We start from the raw sequence: 22,044 nt of genomic DNA, 5'->3' as shown, positions 1-22,044 counted from the left end.
TAGGTTTTTTGTTTTGTTTTGTTTTTAGGTTTTTGCTATAGGGTGCATGTGCTTGCTGGCCACAATCCCTTTATCTCCATTCTGCTCACACATATGCACCCAGTGTAATTTTTACTTCTTTCTTTCTCTCTTTCATTTTTTTAACGAGGTTTTTGCCTTAGGGTACATGTGCTTGCTGGAGAGCTAGAGAAACAGAAACAGTGAGAGGGGAAGTGAGAAATCATACCCCAGGGGGAATGGCCATACCATAATCCTTTCTCTAGTTTCCTCCTGGGATCTTGGGCACACATGCACACACAACTGGCGTGAGTTTCAAGCCACTGAGTCTGGGACTCGAACTGTGGTTGACCATGTAGGAGTCCAGGAACATAACCACTATGCCATCTGCTGGCCCCCTAGTGTGATTTTGAGTCCGGGACTCGAACTGTGCAGTCAACTATGTGGGATCCAGCACCTTTACCACCATACTACCTGTTGGCCCCATCTTTAGTATTTTTTGAAAGACAGGTTAACATTAAATCAGCCCAGGCTGGTAGCAATGAATTCTCTCAGTTGTTATTTATCTAGGTCATGTGTATAAAAGGAAGATGTTGAACTAAATGACCGAATGTGTTTATTTTGACTTCAATTTCAAAGGATAGTTTGCTGGATTTAAAAGTTTGTGTTTTTTCTTTCAGCACATTGAATATACTGTCACCCTGCCTTCTGGCCTTATAAGTAGTCAACTATTAATCTTACTGTTGTTCCCTTTTCTCCCAATGAATTTTATCTTGCTACTTTTGAAATTTTCTCTTGCTTTCCATAGTTTTACTATGATGTATCTGGGTATGGATCTTTTGTGTTTATATAACTTGGAGTTCATTGTGTTTATTTGATGTGTAGTGAAAAGTTTTGTTGTTTTTAAATCAAATTTGGGAAGTTTGTTGCTATTTATTTACTTTTTTAAAGGATTTTTTTAAAAAAGAATTACTTATTTAACTTTTAATTTATTCATTCATTTTAACTTTTGCCATAGGGTGCATGCACTTGCCAGAGCGAGACCGAGAGAGGGAAAGTGAGAAACCACCCCCCAGGGGAGATGGCCATGCTACAGTCCCTTCTCCATTCTCTTTTTGGGGGTTTGGGCACTCATATACTCACACATGTATGCCTGGTATGATTTTCAAGCCATCGGATCTGGTCTTGGACTGTGGTCAGCCATGTGGGAGTCTAGCACCTTAACCTCCTCCACTCCACCCACTGGCCCTGCTTTTATATCTTTAACTTTTTAATTTCTACTTTTCTTTATCTCCTCTTTCTGGTACTCTCATTACTTCTATTTTGGTTTGCTTGATAGTTTTTCACAGATCTCTAAGACTTTTTTTCCTCCATTTTTTTTTTCAGCTCACTTAATCTATACTTAACTATCTTCAAGTTCATTGATTCTTCTGTTAGCTTAGATTTGCTGTTGACCTCTAGAATTTAACATTTCAGAATACACTTTACATTTGGTTCATTTACTTTTGTAATTTTTGTTTATTGATATCTCTATTTGATGAGTCATTAAAATCTTACTTTCTTTTAATTCTTTAGGTAAGGTTTTCTTCTTTCGTTCTTTTAATGTTTATGATAGCTGTTTTGAAATACTTCTCTTCAGATTCCAATATCTGGGCCCTTCCAGAGACAAAATCCACTGTCTCTTAGGTTTGTTCGTTTGTTTGCTTTTTCCTGTAAGTGGGTCATACTATGCTCCTTTTCATGTTTTATGATTTTGTTGTTGAAAAATACATATTTTAGATAATATGTTATTGCAAGTCATGATTCAGATTGCCTCCCTACCATAAAGGCTATTATTGCTGGGTTATTTTATTTAGTGACTTGCTTAGACTCCTGTAGAGTCTGTCTCCTTTGTAGTGTGTGACTGCTGGTGTCTCTGGTCATGCTTTTTAAATTCTTGGATTAATTAATTAATTAATTTTTTGGAGAGGTTTTTGCTATAGGGCACGTGTACTCACCAGAAAGAGAGAGACAGAAAGCGAGAAATCGCCCCCAGGGTCCCCCCTGTGGCCACGCCACAGTCCCTTCGCCTCCATTCTCCTCTTGGGTTTTTAGGCATGCATGCATATGCACCTGGTGTGTTTTAAGCCTCCGGGTCTGGGACTCAATCCATAGTTGACTACATGGGAGTCCAGCAAGGTAACCATTACACCATCTGCAGGTTCCAGTAGTTATTTATTTATTTTTTTTAAAGAGAGATTTTTGCTATAGGATGTGTGCGCTTCCTGGAGAGACAGAGAGACAGTGAGAAATCACCCACCAGGGGGGATGGCCACACCACAACTCTTCTCCATTCTCCTCTTGGGATTTTGGGCATGCATGAGCACACACGTGCCTGGCGTGAGTTTTAAGCCACAGAGTCTGGGACTCCTATTGTGGTTGGCCATGTGGGAGTCCAACAATGTAACCATTATGCCATCTTCTCATACCAGTTCAATAGTTTTTGAATAAACATTTCTTACTTTGAGATATGTTTCTGGTTAATTTTTTTTGAGAGGTTTTTGCTATAGGGCACGTGCACTCACCAGACAGAGACAGAGAGACAGAAAGCAAGAAATCACCCCCCAGGGGGGATGGCCACACCACAGTCCCTTCTCCTCCATTCTCCTCTCAGGATCTTGGGCATGCACGCACATGCACCTGGCGTGAGTTTTAAGCCACCGGGTCCGGGACGCGAACCGTGGTCGACTACGTGGGAGTCCAGCAACATAGCCATTATGCTAACTGCTGGTCCCTGTTTCTGGTTAATTTTCAGAGGCCTGAAATGGTTATTCCTGACTATCTTGTCTAGTTTTATTTTTGCTTTTGTGGGAGAGGATTTGCTGGGCATCTTGGCTGTTTCAGAAGTTCTAACATCTTGTATTACTTTTGACATGTTTATTTTAATTTTAATTTTTTGAAAAAGAATTATTTTTTTTAACTTTATTTATTTGTTTCTTTATTTGTTTTAATTTTACCAGAGAGGGACAGAGCGAAAGACAGAGGGAAAGTGAGAAAGCAACCTTCCAGGTCTGGGACTTGAACTGTGGTCGGCCATGTGGGAGTCCAGCGCTCTTAACCACCACATCACCTGCCAGCCCCTTATTTTTAATTTTTAAAATTTCCCAGCTGGACTATAACCTCCTATGGAAAGATACTGTCTTTTTCCTTTTCTTACAGTATTTAACTCAAAAGGCATTAAAGCTTTAATTTCTTTATCTGTCAAACGAAATTAATAATCTTGGTCTTGCTTCAAAGGATCAAAGGAGATAATGATTAAAATCTCATTGTAAACCATAAAAGCACTTCATAAATGGTAAAATTCTCTGAAAATTCCAAAGCAGTTTGCAAATTAAAATACTAATTTTACACACTAGTATGTATTGTGCTTTCGTACCTCCACGTATTCATCTGTAATCTCTGGGCTTTTTTTTTTTTTGTCACTTTATGCTCATAGATTTTGCTGCTGTTTTGAGAGAAAGAGTTCAGGTGTTTTGAGGGCAGCAACAAGCCTCCTGTAGAAACTTGCAAGTGAAAACCATTTCACCAGAAGGGAGGTCTGCAGTAGAGACACCAAAGTCCAATTGGGACTACACCTCATGCTACTTCACCACTGTCTGTTCTGCCCAAAATGAGCTCCCAGGAGGGCTTCTCAGGGCATTGGAAGTAGATGCTGGAGTGAGTGGAGAGTCAAGTCGTTGACTGGGGTATGCCACAAAGTGCAGAGCACCTTACACTGTTTTCTCAGAGTTGTCTTTTGGAAAAATAGGAAAGAGAGTTCTTATGCATTCGACTGTGTATTTAGTACCTGTTCTGTGCCAGATAATGTTTATTTGGGATTAAAGACAAACAGAATCCTTGTTCTCATGGATGGTAACTCTAGTGGGGGAGGAAATAAACAAACATGTCAGGCAGTGATCTGTGTTTTGAATTTTTGTGGTGTTTGTACAGTTGAGTGTATTTTTCAGGGCTCATTTAACTGTATACCTAAGGGGTAAATTTTACTATATATATAATTTATGCTTCAATGTATCTATCACAAAAACAAACAAAAAAAGAATTCTTTACAGGAAAAATCTTTAGAGGAAACTGAGGCTCAGAAAGGTTAAGGGACTTACTTGACTGTGGTCCCACAGTTGGTATGTGGCAGTTCCAGGGTTTGAACTTCAGCTTGCCTGATTGTAGTGTTTGTGATCTTTACTATTTTTTTTTCTTCTTTAGAGAGAGAGAGAGAGAGAGAGAGAGAGAGAGAGAGGTTTTTGCTATGGGGTGTGTGCGCTTGCCGGAGAGACAGAGGGGCAGAATACAATAAATCAACTCCCCAGGGAAATGGCCACACCGCAGTCCCTTCTCCATTCTCTTCTCGGGAGTTCGGGCACACTTACATGCTCAGTGTGAGTTTTAAGCCACTGAATCCAGGACTCAACCACAGTTGGCTATGTGGGAGTCCAGCAATGCAACCATTATGCCATCCCCTGGTCCCTCCCTGCTCATTTTTAGCCTGTTTCTGAGCTGTCAATAGCGTGTAGATTCTATGGTAAAAGAACTAACTTGCCGTTAGAAGCAGAGAACCCTGTCTGCTCAGCAGCTCCCCAGGAGAAGTGGCTGTTGTTTGTTTTGTTTTGTTTTGTTTTAAATAGGGCGTGTGCGCTCATCAGAGAGAGACAAAGCACACATACTAGAGAGGAAAAGTGAGAAATCACTGACGGGGGCGGGGGCGGCGTTGACCACGTGGCAGTCCCTTCTTCATCCTCTTGAGATTTGGGGTACACAGGCACATGTGCCTATTGTGTATTCCAAGCCACCAGGTTCGGGACTTGGACCATGGAGTCAGTCATGTGGGATCTAGCACCTTAGTTAGCCACTATGCCTCCTGATTATCCCCACCTTTTTTTGAAGACTTTTTAGAAAATGTTTTTTTCTAATGTTTGGTATTTTATCTTTTTTCTTTTTTGTATGAAGGTGCTTGTGCTTACCAGAGAGGAGAACGGAACGTGCCTGAATGGGACATAGTCATGCTGCAGTTCATTCTCCTCCATTTTAACCCCCATCAGGATTTTGGATGTATTTTTAAGCCGCCAGGGCCAGGATTCAAACCCCGTTTGGCCATGTGGGTTCTGGCTTCCTGTGCACAGTGCTGAAAGGCCGGCCCAGCTGTTATATTCTTATTCCAAATTTTGAACCCCTCGCAGGTTTCATTTCTGTCTGTTCATTAGTTGGAGTTGGAATTGATGCTGTGGAGTGCTGCCCCAGGCATGATCTCCTTCGAAGGCCTCTGTAGCCCTCATTTCGGAGCAGCAGGAGACCAGTTTCAAAGCTGATGAGTTTCTTTGATTATGGAAAGCAATTTCTGCTTTGTCCAATCAGTAACAGAGTGCCTTCCCAGTAGGAGGGTGCTCAGATGTTTATAGGGCCAGCGTGCTGCTTTAGCACTTGTTAGTCCATTTTATGGCATTCTAGCGGAATACCACAGACTGGGTAATTTATAACTAACTGAAATGTATTGGCTTCCAGTTTGGGAAGCCGGCAAGTTCAATGTTAAGGTAGTGGCATCTGGCAAGGGCCTTCTTACATCATACCATGGCAAAAGAGCAGAAGGGCAAAGAGAGCGGCAGGGACAACAAGAAGGGGTCAGACTGATTGTTTTGTCAGGAACCTGCTCCTGCTTCAACAAACCCACCCCCACAATACCAACATTATTCTAGTCATGAGGCAGATTCCTCATAGCCTGATCCCTCAGTAAAGATCCCACCTCTGGATCCTGTTACAATGGCAATTAAGTTTCCAATGCATTCTTTTTGGAGAACACATTGAAACTGTAGCAGCTCTGGGTGTTCTCCAGAAAGCATCTTGCATTATCTGACAGAGAACTGGTTGAATAAAACAGAGGTCTAAGGTTGGGCAAGTGCACTAGCGATATGCTGTGTTGTTGTTGTCACCTCAGCACTCTTGTCATTTATATCTGCATATCCTCTATAATTTGCAACTTACTGTTTTTGATCCCTCATAATTCTCTCACCTTGTGAGGACTGATCATGTCTAGAGAATGTTACTTGTATGTATTGCTTGTTTGTTTGTTTTCTTTTCTTTTTGCTTTCATGAGCAAACAGGAGAGTGAGAATGACAGGAGAACAACAGAGAGAGACAGGCACCCTCAGTAGGGTCTCACCCTGTGATCCTACTCCTAGCCCTACCAGTTGGCCTGGATCATGCACATGTGTGCACCTGTGTGCATGTGCCCAGTGTGTACTGGTTGGCCCAGGAACCGAACTCTTGGTTTTTACATGGATCCAGATAATGGAGTAGTGTACCATTTCTGTGCCATGGTGGCTATCCATTGAACCTATTGTTAGATGACTCTAGTTGTAGGAGTATTTTCCCTTATGTTGAGTTGAAATGTATATGCCTCCTTTAGCTTTTTTTTCTTCCATGAGAGAGACAGACAGACACACACTACCAACAGGATGTCATCATGCTACAGCCCCCCAGCCTTCCAGTCAGCCAGGGTCGTGGGCACGTACCCAGCATGCTCAGGTCGGGCCTCCGGCATCGTAGAGTGGTGCCTTACTGTCTGTGTCATTGCAGCTGGGCCCTCCTTTAACCTTCGTCCTCCTGTCATTCTCGTTTCAGTCTGTCTACTGGTGGTAATTTCGTCTGGCTTTTGCCATGGCTGGTGTGCCAGGGCTGCACATGGGCTATATTTCAGGACGTTTTGTCCTCTGGAGTTGACCTGTGGCATTTTCCATTTTGCCTGTCTGACAACTCCAGCTTCTTCTCCTTGGGAATCCATTTTTTTCTCTACCTTCCATTCCAGAATCCCGGACAGGCTAATTAACCGGAGAGTGTTGTCATCAAGCCAGCTGTTCACTCTGCTTTCCACATCTGACTCGTTTCCTGTCCTGAGGTGCTATAGGAGAAGTTAATGACCTAAAAAATTGCCCATCTATCATGCAAACATAGTTAGGAGGGAATTGTTTGATTTTTATGAAGTGTAAATAATACATTTAGAGACACGTTTTCGAACACGTGTCAGCCTATGTGTAAGAAACGGCTCCCTAAACAAGGTGGGACAAATTGGCGGGCTAATAGAGCTTAATGACAGATTTTCCATTAATCAGATTGGAGAATGTGCTTCATTAAGGTAATTAACAGAGCACTTGTGCAGGTGATACTTACTGCACACAAATTTCCAAGTTCTTTCCCTTGAATAAATTTGGAAGGGAATCCTGGCTATGTTTCCTTGTTTGTATTAAAATGATCAGTGGCAGTAAATTCTCATTTTTAAAAAATTAAGAATTATTTTATTTTATTGGAGAGGTTTTTTTGTTTTGTTTTGTTTTTGTTCGCTTGTTTTTACTGTAGGACATGTGCACTCACTAGAAAGACAAAGAGACAGAGAGACAGAAAACAAGACATCACCCCCTAGGGGGATGGCCACGCCACACCCCTTCTCCTCCATTCTCCTCTAGGGTTTTTTGGAGAGATTTTCACTGAAGGGCGCGTGCGCTCGCCAGACAGACAGAGAGAGACATAGAGACAGAAAGCGAGAAATCACCCCGCAGGGGGGATGGTCACGCCGCAATCCCTTCTCCTCCACTCTACTCTCGGGATCTTGGGCACGCACGCACACGCGCCCTGCGTGAGTTTCAAGCCACCGGGTCCGGGACACAAACCGTGGTCGACTACGTGGGAATCCAGCGACATAGCCATTACGCTAACTGCTGGTTCCCTCCTCTAGGGATCTTGGGCACACGTGCACATGCGCCCAGTGTGAGTTTAAGCTACCGGGTCCAGGACTCAAACTGCGGTCAACTATATGGGAGTCCAATGACATAGCCATTACGCCAACTGCTGGTCCCAAGATTTCTTTTATTTACTTTATTTATTTATTTATTATTTTAATTTGACCAGAGAAGGACAGAAAGAGAAGGAGAGAAAGCAAGCTGCCAGGTCCAGGACTCAAACCGCCATCAGCCATGTAGGAGTCCAGGGCCCATATCCACCATGCCACCTACTGATCCTGTAAACTCTCGCCTTTTTTAAGAATCGTTTTATTTTATTCAACATTATTATTTTTAATTAAAAAAATTTTTTTGGAACAGTTTTTGCTATAGGGCGTGTGTGCTTGCCAGAAAGACACAGAGACAGAGAGATAGAAACGAGAAATCACTCCCCCACAGGGGGGATGGCCACGCCACAATCCCTTCTCCTCTGTTCTCCTTTCGGGATCTTGGGCACACATGCACATGCGCCTGGCGTGAGTTTAAGCCACCAGGTCCAGGACTCAAACCGTGGTCAGCTACATGGGAGTTCAGCAACATAGCCATTACGCTAACTGCTGGTCCCTATTATTTTTAATTTGACCAGAGAGCGTCAGATAGAAAGCCAAAAACCAGGTCTGGGACTCAAACTATGGTCATGGCCATGTGGAAATACAGTGCCCCAACTGCCATACCACCTACTGGTCCCAAATTCTAATTGTTTTTCTTTTTCTGTTTCTTTTTTTTTTTTTCTAAGAGAGATTTTTTTTGCTATAGAGCATATGCACTCACTAGAGAGACAGAGAGGCAGAAGGTGAGAAATCACCCTTCCAGGAGGAATGGCCATGCAGCAATCCCTTCTCCTCCATTCTCCTCTCAGGATCTTAGGCATATGTGCCCCTTGTGAGTTTTAAGCTGCCGGGTCTGGGATTCAAACTGCAGTCTACTACATGGGAGTCTAACAACTCCCATTATGCCATCTGCTCGTCCCATATTCTCACTTGTTAAAAAGCTGCTAGTAACTGGTATTTTGTCCTCTGTAGGTACAAAAGCCAGGGACATAGGACACGTGCTGTTCTTCCCAATAGTATTCTGTGAACTCAACACCAGGGACCTGGGCACCCATAATGAACTATAGAAGTACACCCTCCCCAGCTTGAGACTAGCATTTGTTACAATTAGAAAGGACCTCATAGATCCTAAATTAGTTCATTTTCCATCAGGCCATTGAAGTCCAGAGAGAGAAAGTGACGTGGCCAATGCCATGCAGTACGCTAGTGGCAGAGCTGTAATGGGTTAGTGAGACCAACACTGAAGGTCGGAATGCCTAGGTTGGCATTAGGCAAGTTACGTCACTTCTCTGTTCTCAGTCTCTGTAAAATGAGAAGGGCCAAGGGCAGACACATGTGCTTTCTGTTTAGTCTTCTTTCTACTGTATACCCTGATGCATCCCTTTGAGCATAAACTAAAGATTCTAGAGGAGAAGCTAATGTCGGGGAGAACGAACAGGCAATAATCAATGCTCTTTCCTTGTTTTCCCCTCTAGGATCCTCATTCTTCCACAATGAACCCTGTTTACAGCCCCGTGCAGCCTGGGGCTCCTTATGGCAACCCTAAGAACATGGCCTACACGGGTGAGTAGTATGAAAATGGTTCTTATTTTGAGAAATGATGGCTAGAAAAATTAGATATTTGAACCCAGGTGTGATGATTCTGAAGGCTTTTTCCTGAAATACATACCAAGCTGTTTTCTACTTTTTTTGCCTTTGTGCCTTCTGTCTGGAATGCCATTGTTCCTGACAACTTTTCCTTCTCTAAGAACTCAAGTCTGAACTCAGTGCTCTTCCAAGAAGCATCTCTCCCTAACTTTACTGTAGGCAAGTCTATGTTCTCATGTACAAAAGGCGGGCCCTATCTCATAGGACTGCTCTAAGAATCACATAAACTGGCATAAGGCACTTGGCATATAATGGCTGGCACAAAGTACTTAATAGTGGTCATTATTACATATAAGTGAATACAGATAGAGGAATTCTGGACCATACAGGGTACAGTCAGTACTTGAGCTTAGATGGAGTAAAGTAAGAGAAGTGGGAGAAGGGAAAAGGAGGATCAAAAAGTAGATTAAGATGTTGGTGATAGGATCAAGGGAGGGGAGATGGGAAAGACTTTTTTTTAAGAATCATTTTATTTAACTTTATTTATTGATCTATTTTTAATTTGACGAGTGAGAGAAAGAAAGCGCACGCGCACACAATAAAGCAAGCCGACAGGTCCAGGATTTAAACCTTGGTCAACCATGTGGGAGTCCAGTGCCCTCAACCACCACACCACCTGCTGGCCCAAGGTGGGAAAGTTTTGTCCCAAAAGAGAGTCCTTGGAGTTAGGGGAAGCCATGGAATGCCCCAGTCCCTCTTTATAACTCCTCATGCACTTTACTATGTATCTGTAGATCGCCTCAGACTGAGTAGAGCGATCTCTGAGAACCCCACCTCCTGCCTGGTTGTTTCCAAACTTCGTAATCTAACAATGACATGAAGAGAGTGTTTCAGAAAGTCCTCAAATATTCGACTTGATGTTTTAAAAATATTGAGAACTACTTTTGTAATGCACTCATACATGTAAGATAATTAATATGTTGACTTAAGTGTCTAAAAATGCATGTTAATTAAAACTGCTGCCATTTGCAGCTGCTTATGTTGCTCGGTCAGGACTTTCTCAATGCGGTGCAACCAAAATAACATTCAGAAACATATTGGGGCTCGAACCTGGTACGTCTATAGCTGTTATCCCTAACTTTCAACTTCACATGTTTGTGTTTATCACACCAGCTTCATTGTCCTTATCCTTTTTTTAAAAAGAATTATGCATTTAATTTTATTATTATCCTTATTATTTTAATTTGATCAGAGAGAGAGAGGGAAAGTGAGAAAGCAAGCCATCACATCCACGACTCAAACTGCAGGTGGCCATGTGGGAGTCCAGTGGCTTAACCACCATGCCACTTGCTGGCTCCCATTGTCCTTATCATTTCACCTTTAAAGTAAATAAATATTTTGTTTGAACTTCTGTTGTATAAGTATTTTAATAAAATGAATTCCAGTAAGCAGGACTCGTGGGGGAATACTCCCACACCCCACTAGCTCAGGGAGCTCGTGCCTTTCCACTTCCCAGTTCAGGCTGTTCCAGCAACTCCAGTGCCTTTGGCAGAGGGGACTGAGCTACTTCGGCACACAGAGCCCAGGGGAGTCTAGGGGGCTTTGGTTTCCTATTTGTTGTAATCCTGACTGCCATCATTCTTACTGAGTTGCTAAACTTGAGAAGGAAGAAAACAGTTACACTTCATCTGTCGATTTACCCAAAGAAGATAAGGCAGTGTGATATCTTAGAAAGATAACAGACCTGTTTCTGCTTGGCATGTAGTAGAATTTGTTAATATATTTCTTCCCAAATTGTATTTATTTAAAGAATTTATTTTATTTAATGCTATTTATTTATTTATTTATTTTTAAATTTGATCGGAGAGGAACAGAGCAAGAGCAAGAGAAAGGGAAAATGAGAAAGCAAGCTGCCATGTCTGGGACTCAAACCTCAGTTGGCCATGTGGGAGTCCAGCACCCTTAACCACCATGCCATCTGCCAGCTCCATATTTATTTATTTATTTATTTATTTATTTTAGATTTTTTGCTATAGGGCACATGTGCTCATCAGAGACAGAAAGAGAGAAAGTGAGAAATTGTCCTCCAGGGAGGATGGCCATTTTGCAGCCCCTTCTTCACCATTCTACTCTCTGGATTTTGGGCATGCACACACATGCGTGCAGCTTGAGTTTCAAGCCCCCAGGTCCAGCACTTGAACTGCAATCAGCCATGTGGGCGTCCAGCACCTTAACCATTCTGCCACCTGCTGGCCCCAAATTATATTTATTTTTTTCATGATCAAGAGCATATATGCACACACAAGAGAAAGAGAGAAAAACACTCTAGACAGGTCTGTTCGCACTGTGACTTCCTTTCATTGGCCCTCCAACTCAGCAGAATCTTGGGTTCAAGCACGCACACACATGCCTAATGTGTATTCAGGTGGACCAGGAATTGAACCTGTGGTCCACCGTGTGGGTTCAGTTTGCTGCTAACCGTATTACCAGGCTGGCACAGTCATTTGTTTTGATTAAATGAACACCAGTTTAAATCCCAGCTATGTCAGGTAGTAGCTGGTGACTTCGAACAAGTTGCTTAGTCTCCCTAAACTTGATTTCTTTTATAAACAGGGGTATTTTCTATATCTTAGGACATTTGTAAGAATTAAATGAGATACTTTGTACTCCTCTAAAGGGAAGAAGAGTTGTTTGTGTTTTTTTAAATTTTATTTTATTTTTAATTTTTTTTTTTGAGACGTTTTCGCTATAGGGTGCGTGCGCTCGCCAGACAGACAGAGAGAGACATAGAGACAGAAAGCGAGAAATCACCCCCCAGGGGGGATGGTCACGCCGCAATCCCTTCTCCTCTATTCTCCTCTCAGGATCTTGGGCACGCACGCACACAAACCTGGCGTGATTTTTAAGCCACCGGGTCCAGGACACGAACTGCGGTCGACTACATGGGAGTCCAGTGACATAACCATTATGCTAACTGCTGGTTCCCTGTTTTTTTTGTTGTTGGTTTTTTTTTTTTTTTATTTCTACTAGTCACCAAGGAATATTATCAGTTTGTTCCTATATTTTGAGTTAATACCTCTACTGGAGGTTCTAGGACCACACAGACATCGTAAACTCTATACAGGTATAAATTCAGACTTTACACAGGCTCAAATTTCAAATTTGTAGGGAGTCTTTTTTTTTTTTTTTTTTTTGAGAGGTTTTTACTATAGGGTACATGCACTCGCCAGACAGAGAGACAGAAAGCGAGAAATCACCCCCCAGGGGGGATGGCCATGCTGCAGTCCCTTCTCCTCCATTCTCCTCTTGGGATCTTAGGCACGCACACACACACGCCCGGCATGAGTTTTAAGCCACCGGGTCCAGGATTTGAACCGCAGTCGACTACATGGGAGTCCAGCGACATAGCCATCACGCTGACTGCTGGTCCCAGGTGACTTCCTTTATTAACCTGAACTTTCCCATTGTATCTCTGTACTTTCGGTTTGGATTTTTTGTTGTCTGGTCTCTGTTTTTAACTGACAATCTGACTCCTCTAAGGTCTCAGCAGCATGCAGGGATTTGTGTTCCCAGTCCTCGGCCTCCCCAGGGCCTGAAGCCTTATTCCTACCCCAGGTGGCTGTACAAGGAAAGCCTTTTGATGGACCACATGGCAATTCAGAGCAGCCCAACATCAGCTTGGTACCCTAGACTTCTGGGTTTGGGCTTCTGCTTAGTTTTTTGATCACCAGGGAATTACTTTTTTTCCCTTTAAAATCTCAGCACTGCCTAAGAATAAAATGTTTGTCACACTTTATTCAGCTCTTCTAGCTGTGTGCAGTAGGCATAGTTTCAGTTTATCTTACCTCCTATATTGCTGGAAATGGAAGATCAAGTGTGTAGATTAATAAACACATGCCAATTATAGTCCATTAGAGAAAAGATTTGTTATTGATAGTAACAGTGATAGTTATGTTAAAAAGTACTAATTATCACTTGGCAAGCACATACTAGGTATTATATATGTTAATCATAATTTTAAAAATATATTTGTTAGCAGACTCATGTGTTCGCCACAGAAAGATAGTGAGAACATTTCCTAATGTAGCGTGGTCATGTCATAGTCCTTTCTCTATTTCTCTACCCTATGGGGATTTGGGGCATGCATACATACACACCTGGTGTGTTTTGCAAGCCTCCAGGGCTGGGATTTGAACTATGTGTTTAGCCATGTGGGAGCCAGCTCCTTTAGCCACCAGGCCACAGGGCCAATTCTAATTATAATCTTATTAATCATAAACTGCATAATACTTTTCTTTTACAGATAAAGAAACTTATCATAGAACTGTAAAAGAAGAGTACTGTGTGTCTCGCTAGTATATATAGCTTCTAAGGGATGAGGAGAGATTTGAATTTAAATCTTTATGTTTTCCAAATGTGTATACTTCCTTTATAGCAAGCTGATCTGTCCTAAAATGTGTTCTCCTTTCATTGCTCCCAAAGATAAGCTATGGGAGAAGAATATCTTTTCAGTTTCTAGGACTAGGGGACCCTCCCTTAAAGAGTGTACACCTGTCATCTCAGTGACTCAGGAGGCTGAGGCGGGAGGATCATGAGCTTGAAGCTGGCCTGGACAGCATGAGACCTTGTCTGAGAGCTAAGATGTAGTGGCACTTGCCTGTGGGCCCAGCAACTTGGAAAACTGAAACAGAAAGATCCTGACATAGCAAAACTCTGTCTTTGTGTATTTAATTGCTTAGTTATTATTTTCTAGAGAGCATGTGTGCTCACTGGAGAAAGAGAGACAGAGAGGGAAAGGGAGAAAACACTCCCGGATGGGGCCTGGTTTTGCTGCAATCCCTTCTCTTCCATTTCTTTATCCTTTTGAGATTTGGGGCATGCATGTACATACTCCTGACATGTTTTTTTGAGCATGTGGGGCAGGGACTTGAATCACACAGTTGGCCATGTGGGATCTAGCACCTTTTTTTCCCCCCCATGTTCTCACTGGAGAGAAAAGTGAGAAATCATCCCTTGTCTGGGGGATGGCCACAACACAGTCCCTTCTTTATTCTCCTCTTGGGATTTTGGGCATGCAGGCACAGGTGTCTGGTATGATTTTCATGCTGGATTTGTGTTCCCAGTCCTCGGCCTCCCCAGGGCCTGAAGCCTTATTCCTACCCCAGGTGGCTGTACAAGGAAAGCCTTTTGATGGACCACATGGCAATTCAGAGCAGCCCAACATCAGCTTGGTACCCTAGACTTCTGGGTTTGGGCTTCTGCTTAGTTTTTTGATCACCAGGGAATTACTTTTTTTCCCTTTAAAATCTCAGCACTGCCTAAGAATAAAATGTTTGTCACACTTTATTCAGCTCTTCTAGCTGTGTGCAGTAGGCATAGTTTCAGTTTATCTTACCTCCTATATTGCTGGAAATGGAAGATCAAGTGTGTAGATTAATAAACACATGCCAATTATAGTCCATTAGAGAAAAGATTTGTTATTGATAGTAACAGTGATAGTTATGTTAAAAAGTACTAATTATCACTTGGCAAGCACATACTAGGTATTATATATGTTAATCATAATTTTAAAAATATATTTGTTAGCAGACTCATGTGTTCGCCACAGAAAGATAGTGAGAACATTTCCTAATGTAGCGTGGTCATGTCATAGTCCTTTCTCTATTTCTCTACCCTATGGGGATTTGGGGCATGCATACATACACACCTGGTGTGTTTTGCAAGCCTCCAGGGCTGGGATTTGAACTATGTGTTTAGCCATGTGGGAGCCAGCTCCTTTAGCCACCAGGCCACAGGGCCAATTCTAATTATAATCTTATTAATCATAAACTGCATAATACTTTTCTTTTACAGATAAAGAAACTTATCATAGAACTGTAAAAGAAGAGTACTGTGTGTCTCGCTAGTATATATAGCTTCTAAGGGATGAGGAGAGATTTGAATTTAAATCTTTATGTTTTCCAAATGTGTATACTTCCTTTATAGCAAGCTGATCTGTCCTAAAATGTGTTCTCCTTTCATTGCTCCCAAAGATAAGCTATGGGAGAAGAATATCTTTTCAGTTTCTAGGACTAGGGGACCCTCCCTTAAAGAGTGTACACCTGTCATCTCAGTGACTCAGGAGGCTGAGGCGGGAGGATCATGAGCTTGAAGCTGGCCTGGACAGCATGAGACCTTGTCTGAGAGCTAAGATGTAGTGGCACTTGCCTGTGGGCCCAGCAACTTGGAAAACTGAAACAGAAAGATCCTGACATAGCAAAACTCTGTCTTTGTGTATTTAATTGCTTAGTTATTATTTTCTAGAGAGCATGTGTGCTCACTGGAGAAAGAGAGACAGAGAGGGAAAGGGAGAAAACACTCCCGGATGGGGCCTGGTTTTGCTGCAATCCCTTCTCTTCCATTTCTTTATCCTTTTGAGATTTGGGGCATGCATGTACATACTCCTGACATGTTTTTTTGAGCATGTGGGGCAGGGACTTGAATCACACAGTTGGCCATGTGGGATCTAGCACCTTTTTTTCCCCCCCATGTTCTCACTGGAGAGAAAAGTGAGAAATCATCCCTTGTCTGGGGGATGGCCACAACACAGTCCCTTCTTTATTCTCCTCTTGGGATTTTGGGCATGCAGGCACAGGTGTCTGGTATGATTTTCATGCTGCTAGGTCTAGGACATGAATCACAAAGTCAGTCATGTGGGAATCCAATACTTTAACTTCCAAAGGACTGGCACAGACCCTGTCTTAGAAAAAGAAAAAATGAGATAAAAAGACTTGCCCCAGCAAAGACCCAAAAAGTAATGAAGCCAGAATCAAGCCTAAGTTTGCATGTTCCATGTCCTTAACCACTGAGCTATATGTAGTCTACTGTATAATTTACTGATAATTTACTGCCTTGCTGTTTATATTTCTCTAATACCTATTGCATTTGCAGGACACAGTAATACCTATTGTGTCCTTAGTGCTGAATACAGTTCCTAACACAACATAAATCTCCAATGAATATTGATTGGTTGAGTGAATAAACGAATGATGAAGACCCAAATAATGAACGCTTTGCAGAGGTCTATAAGTCTCTGGCAAATTGACGTCAGAGTTTGGAACAGACTTCTCTGTCCTGAGGCTCTTTAAAGCAGTGATTTACACGTAGCTCTAAGCCAGTATTTCCACACAGAAAATGGCGATGTTTGTTGGGAGCTCTGGATAAATAGATAAAGCTGCCCAGGAGCTCCAATGCACCAACTCCTTCGCAGGCACCAATTCACCTATAACCCACACAGAGTTCCTAAGTTAGTCAAGGAAATCTCAGAATTATCTGAGTTATGTTTGTCACCTCTTCCCGCTCCGATGTGTACTCACACAATCTATATACTCATCCACTCCTGATCGTTACTATGGTAAGCACAGGTGTGTTGTGGAAAAAGCTGGAGAACTTATTCTTTAGGTTTGTTTGTTTTAAAATTCATGATAAGAGTGTGAGTGTGAGAGAGACAGAGAGGAACAGCCTCCACAGTGTCTGTCTGGATCTGGTCACACCTCAACCCCTCTCCTACAGTTCTCTACCCCATTGGATCTTGAGCACTCATGCATGTGCCCATTGTATCCCAGACTGACCGTGTTGAGGATTCCACCACCGTTGCCATGCAGGATCACAGAGCCAGGAAGTAATGAAGTAATGAAGCCAGAATCTAGCCTAAGTTTGTATGTTCCATGTTCTAGCTTTTCTTGAGCAGTGCAACCACTGTACCACAAAGCGAGCCCAAGAGAATGCTCTTTTAAAGATTTGTTTTAGGGACTGGCAGGTGGTGTGGTGGTTAAGGTGCTAGACTTCCACATGGCTGAACGAGGTTCGAGTCCTGGACCTGGTGGCTTGCTTTCTCACTTTTCCTTTCTCTATTAAAATTAAAAATAAATAAATGAATGAATGAATACTAAAAATTGGTTTTCTTATAGTAGCTCTTAGTAGTATATACACACTTTGGGATATTGGCAAACTTCCCCTTCAGACTTGTCTTTTCTTCTAGAATGGATAGTCTGGAACTTCTAGAAGAAGTCCTCTTTCAAATGCAAAACACCTTTTAAAAAGAGAACTGTGCCTTGGGCCAGCAGTTGGCACAGTGATTAAGGCACTGGACTCCCACATGGCTAACAGTGGTTTGAGCCCTGGATCTGGTAGTTTGGAAATTATGCTGGGTGTGTGTGCATGCATGTCTAACATCCTGAGAGGAGACTTGAAGAGAGGGGATTTCAGCGCGCCCATGCCGCCTGGGGGGGTGATTTCTCACTTTACCTCTCTCTGTCTTTCCCTCTGGTGAATGCATGTGCCCTATGGCAAAAAATAAAATCTTCAAAGAAAAAAAAGAGAACTGTGTCTTATGAAAACCTGTAGGCGGGGCTGGCAGGTGGCGTGGTGGGTAAGGGCGTTGGACTCCCACATGGCTTTGTGGGGTTTGAGTCCCGGACCTGGTGGCTTGCTTTTTCACTTTCTCTCTCTCATTCTGTCCCTCTCTGGTCAAATTAAAACAAACAAACAAACAAATACATAAATAAATTTTCTCTTTTTCTTTTTTTTTTTTTAAAGAAGAACATCCATAGGCATTATTTAGTGTTCTGAGTATTTGCAATCTGTGTGACATTAAAGAGAAACCTGTAGAGCTATGTCACTATTGGTTTTTAGACTTTGAGGTGAGGGGCATGTTCTGATTTGTTTTTGTTTAAAAAGAAAAATAGGATTATAATAAAATTGAATATTCTTATGTAGTGAACTCCTTAGAGATAGTAAGAATTCCAACATCTGGAGTTGCCCAGTAATGAGTTTCCAGTGTCTCTGTGACTAATAATTGATTCATACTTTATAACAAGTGGTTTTCTAAATGTAATCCCTGGGCCTACGAACTCGTTAGAAATGCACCTTCTTGGGCCTCACCCTAGGCTTACTGAATCAGAAACCCTGGAGATGGTTCCAGCAAACTCTTGTGATTTCACAAGTTCTCTAGATGATTTCGATGCACACATCTGCCATACAGTGCATTTTCATTTGAGTCTCCTTATTCTCTCCCCGTTCTGTGAACTTGTGCAGTAATTTTGCCATCATGAATGTCATAATTCCTTTGAGTTCAAAGCAGCTTTAAAGAACCAGCCAGTGGCGTGGTGGTTAGGGTGTCTGGATCCTACATGGCCAACTGCATGGTTTGAGTCTCAGATCTGGTGGCTTGAAAAACAGGCCAGATATCTGTGGACGTGTGGCCAAAATCCTGAGAGGAGTATGGAGGAGAAGGGACTGTGGCGTGGCCATTCACCTCTGAAAGGTACTTTCTCACTCCTTCTTCCCCTTTCTTCAGTGAGTGCATGCACCCTCCGACAAATTTTAAAACTAACTAAATAAATAAACTAAACAAACAGCTTAAGAAACAGAGATCACATGTCATCTATGACAGAAGGGTTAGACAAACGAGAAGGTCTGTGAGCAGGTGTGTGAGCAGGTAGCCCTAATCCTGTACAAGGGGATGGAAGTTGCAGTTTCCAGCAGGATAACCAACAATTCTTTCTTTTTCAATTCTTTTGCACATTTTAGGAAAACTAAATAATTGGCTCCCCAAAATTGGCTTTAAAAGGACTCATGTTGGGGAAGGTCAAAGTGTGATTACTTGAAAATTGCTCAGCCGGTAGGGAAGGTACTTGAATTTAAGTGTCTAAATCAGATTTTTGCTATTACTAGTCTCAGCAGGAGAAGAGGCAGAAAAATCAATAATCCTTGGTCTTGTTGAAGCTACAAAACCACACTTCTTGTTACCTCCAAAGGTCTCTGTCTGCCAGGGAGAAGCCTTGACCTCCACTGTCACAAGTGCTGTCACAATTTGTAAGTTTACGCTGAGCTCATTAAACTCTGATGTCATATGCTCATGTGTCAGGAGGCGTGTGATCTTCATGGTACCATGAGTTAAGTAGAGGTGGGCAGAGAGCCCAAACAGACCTTCCCTCACTCTTCCCTCCTTAGTGAGGACCTTGAGCTGGGAGAACTGAGTTGCAATGAAGATGAGAGGGCTGGAGTAGTGTCCAAAGGGGGCACCTGCTCCTGAGCAGCTCTGTTGGGATTTAGGTTACTGACAGTCCTAGGTTTCCAGGGAAACGTGGAGCCTTGAGGGGGTATGCTGAGTGTTTGTTGTTATTATAATCATTTCATCATCTGAGCACCCATTTCCTCCAAGTCCTGCCCGATATTTCTCAAATAGCTTAAAAGTTAAGATTGCCCAGGTTTGAATCTCATCTCCATCATTTGATCGCTGTGTATCAGTTATAAGTGTCTGAAGATATTCCTGGAAGACTTGGCTATGCAGCTTAGTCAAGGGACTGGCACTATAGCCTAGAGTAAGGGAGCTGGTTCCCACATGGCTGAACACAATTTGAATCCCAACCCCGCAGCTTGAAAAACGTACTCTTTCTCTGTATCTCTGTCTATGGCAAGTGCATACGTTCTGGCAATTTAAATAAATAATAGTTAACTAAGAGGTCTACTTTTCTCACATAAAAAGAAGTCTGAAAGTCCATGGAAGGTGGCACTGATTTATTAGGTCAGTGATTTTAAGACCAATCTCCCCATGATTTTTGCGCCCTTTCCCTCTTGATGTAAGACAGCTACTGTAGTTCCAGGGATCCTGTCTGGTGTAGGGGAGATATCGGTAATATCCATCCTTTCACTAGGAAAGCAGAGGATTCCCAAATCCCCCAGCAGACTTTTGTGTACCTTGTTCTCAGAAGGCTGGGGAAGTAGCATTTAGCTTTTCCAGACTCAGGAATGGAGGCAAGAGCAGACAATATTGAAAATCAGCGTCAGGTTAGCCAGCCCAGAGTGTCCCCACGATGACCTGGGCAAGTGCGTTGGCTTCTCTAGTTGGTTTCCTCATTTATGAAACAAAGGTAGTGCTAGGGCTTACGTCATGAAGGGGTTGTGTGGATTACATGAGATTAATGTCAAATGCTCCGTATAAATACTTGACTCCTAAGTAGTAATATTTCTATTATTAGCATTATTATCACCTCAACTCTGCAAATGATGATTATCCCATTTTACATAAGAGATAGCTTATATAAGTGAACTGAAATAACTTGCCTAAATTCATAGTTTGAAATGGCAAAACTGAATTAGAGCCCATGCCTGAGTCTACAGTCCATGCTGCTTCTACCCTGGAAGTTGAGCCAGCAAAGAAACAGCAGTTAGTTGGTGGGTCTATCTTGGCCAGACCCAGGGCATCAGCCACAAGGCTTAATGATTATGAAGGAAGGCAGTGAAATTGGAAAGAACAGGCTGGTGGTAAGAGCCCAAGCAGAAAGAAACTCCTGTCTGGGATATATGAGGAATCTTCAGAAAGTTCCTATAAAATACATATTATGGAAAAGAAGTATGCGTAGATCTCCAAAATTTTTGCACCAAAATAAACTCTTGAAAAAAAATTACTATAGGGCACACATGCTTGCCAGAGAAAGAAAGAGTGAGAGTGTGAGCAAGTGAGAAAGCCCCTCCCCTCCAGAGATGGTCACACTACAATTCCTTCTCCATTTTCTTCTTCGGATTTTGGTCACCCACTCATACATGCCCAGCGTGTTTTTCAAGCTTCTGGGTCTAGGACTCAAACCACAGTTGCCATTTAGGATCCAGCCGCCTGAACTACCATGCCACTGGTTGCCTAAAATCCTACTTGAATTCTATTTTCCCATGAACTTTTGAAGTCCTCATACAAGGAAAAAGAGAAGCACAATTTACAGAGCTGTCACTGGAAGAATACTGGACCCACAAATTGGAGGATGGGTGTTTGAGGAAAAAATGGAAATGTAATGTGATAAGAACTGTAAGATACACCAGTTACTGGGGTATCCAGAGGGGCCTTAACCTAGCCCTGAGGAAGTAAGGGCAAGAAAGACATTAAGGAGAAAGTGAAGCAAAGGGCAAGGGAAGGAATGCCCAAGTATTGGGGACAGCCTAAACAGTCCCATGGAAGAATTGCGGTCCAAGCAGTATGGTAGAACAGCTGTGTGTTTGCTGTTGGCTAATTGCAAAATGCCAGGCCAGGCTTAGCAAGAGGAGACTAGGACATTGGGATGTGTAGGAGCCAGACTTTGTCTTGCAACAGGAGTCGCCCAAGAGTTTCAGGTATGATGGACAGATAGGCTTTTTTTTTTTTTTTCTCTCCCCTTGTTAAATAAGAGAGCAATCAAGAGTGAGAATGGGAGGGAGAAAAAGAGAGGGAGAGAGAGAAAAACAGGTGTATTTTCTTTTATTTAAGGTTTTTGCCATAGGGCACATGTACTTGCCGGAGAGGAAAGAGACAGTGAGGGGGAAAGTAAGAAATCAGCCTTCCCACCCCAGGAAGGATGAGCAAGCTGCAGTCCGTTCACCTTCCTTCTCCTCCTAGGATTCTGGACATGCACTCACATTTATCTGGCATGATTTTTAAGCCACCAGGTCCAGGAAACAAACCATTGTTGGCTGTGAGGGATCCAGCACCTTATAACTACCATAACCCCTCTGGCCCTGAGATGGATATTTTTGGCAGGGTTTTGCCATGTCACAGTCCTTCCTGCCCCCTGCTTCCCAGTTTAGTTAAGACCATAGGCATT

At 42.5% G+C, this 22,044-nt stretch overlaps 1 protein-coding gene across 3 annotated transcripts in view; it reads left to right on the top strand.

The window, feature by feature from the left end:
- FAM168A (family with sequence similarity 168 member A) overlaps positions 1-22,044 on the top strand; it is a 109,211-nt gene that overhangs the window by 43,155 nt on the left and 44,012 nt on the right. For all 3 annotated transcript variants that reach the window (XM_027774121.1, XM_014590511.2, XM_014590509.2), the window contains exon 2: positions 9,322-9,409. In XM_027774121.1, coding sequence (XP_027629922.1) covers positions 9,340-9,409 — 70 coding nt within the window. In that variant the 5' untranslated portion in view covers positions 9,322-9,339. The remainder of the gene's footprint in view (positions 1-9,321; positions 9,410-22,044) is intronic.

Source organism: Tupaia chinensis, unplaced genomic scaffold, assembly GCF_000334495.1.
Source record: "Tupaia chinensis unplaced genomic scaffold, TupChi_1.0 Scaffold000047_1, whole genome shotgun sequence".
Classification (NCBI taxonomy): domain Eukaryota; kingdom Metazoa; phylum Chordata; class Mammalia; order Scandentia; family Tupaiidae; genus Tupaia; species Tupaia belangeri.
Note: the sequence above shows the minus strand (reverse complement) of the source record. Positions and strands in the feature narration are given on the sequence as shown.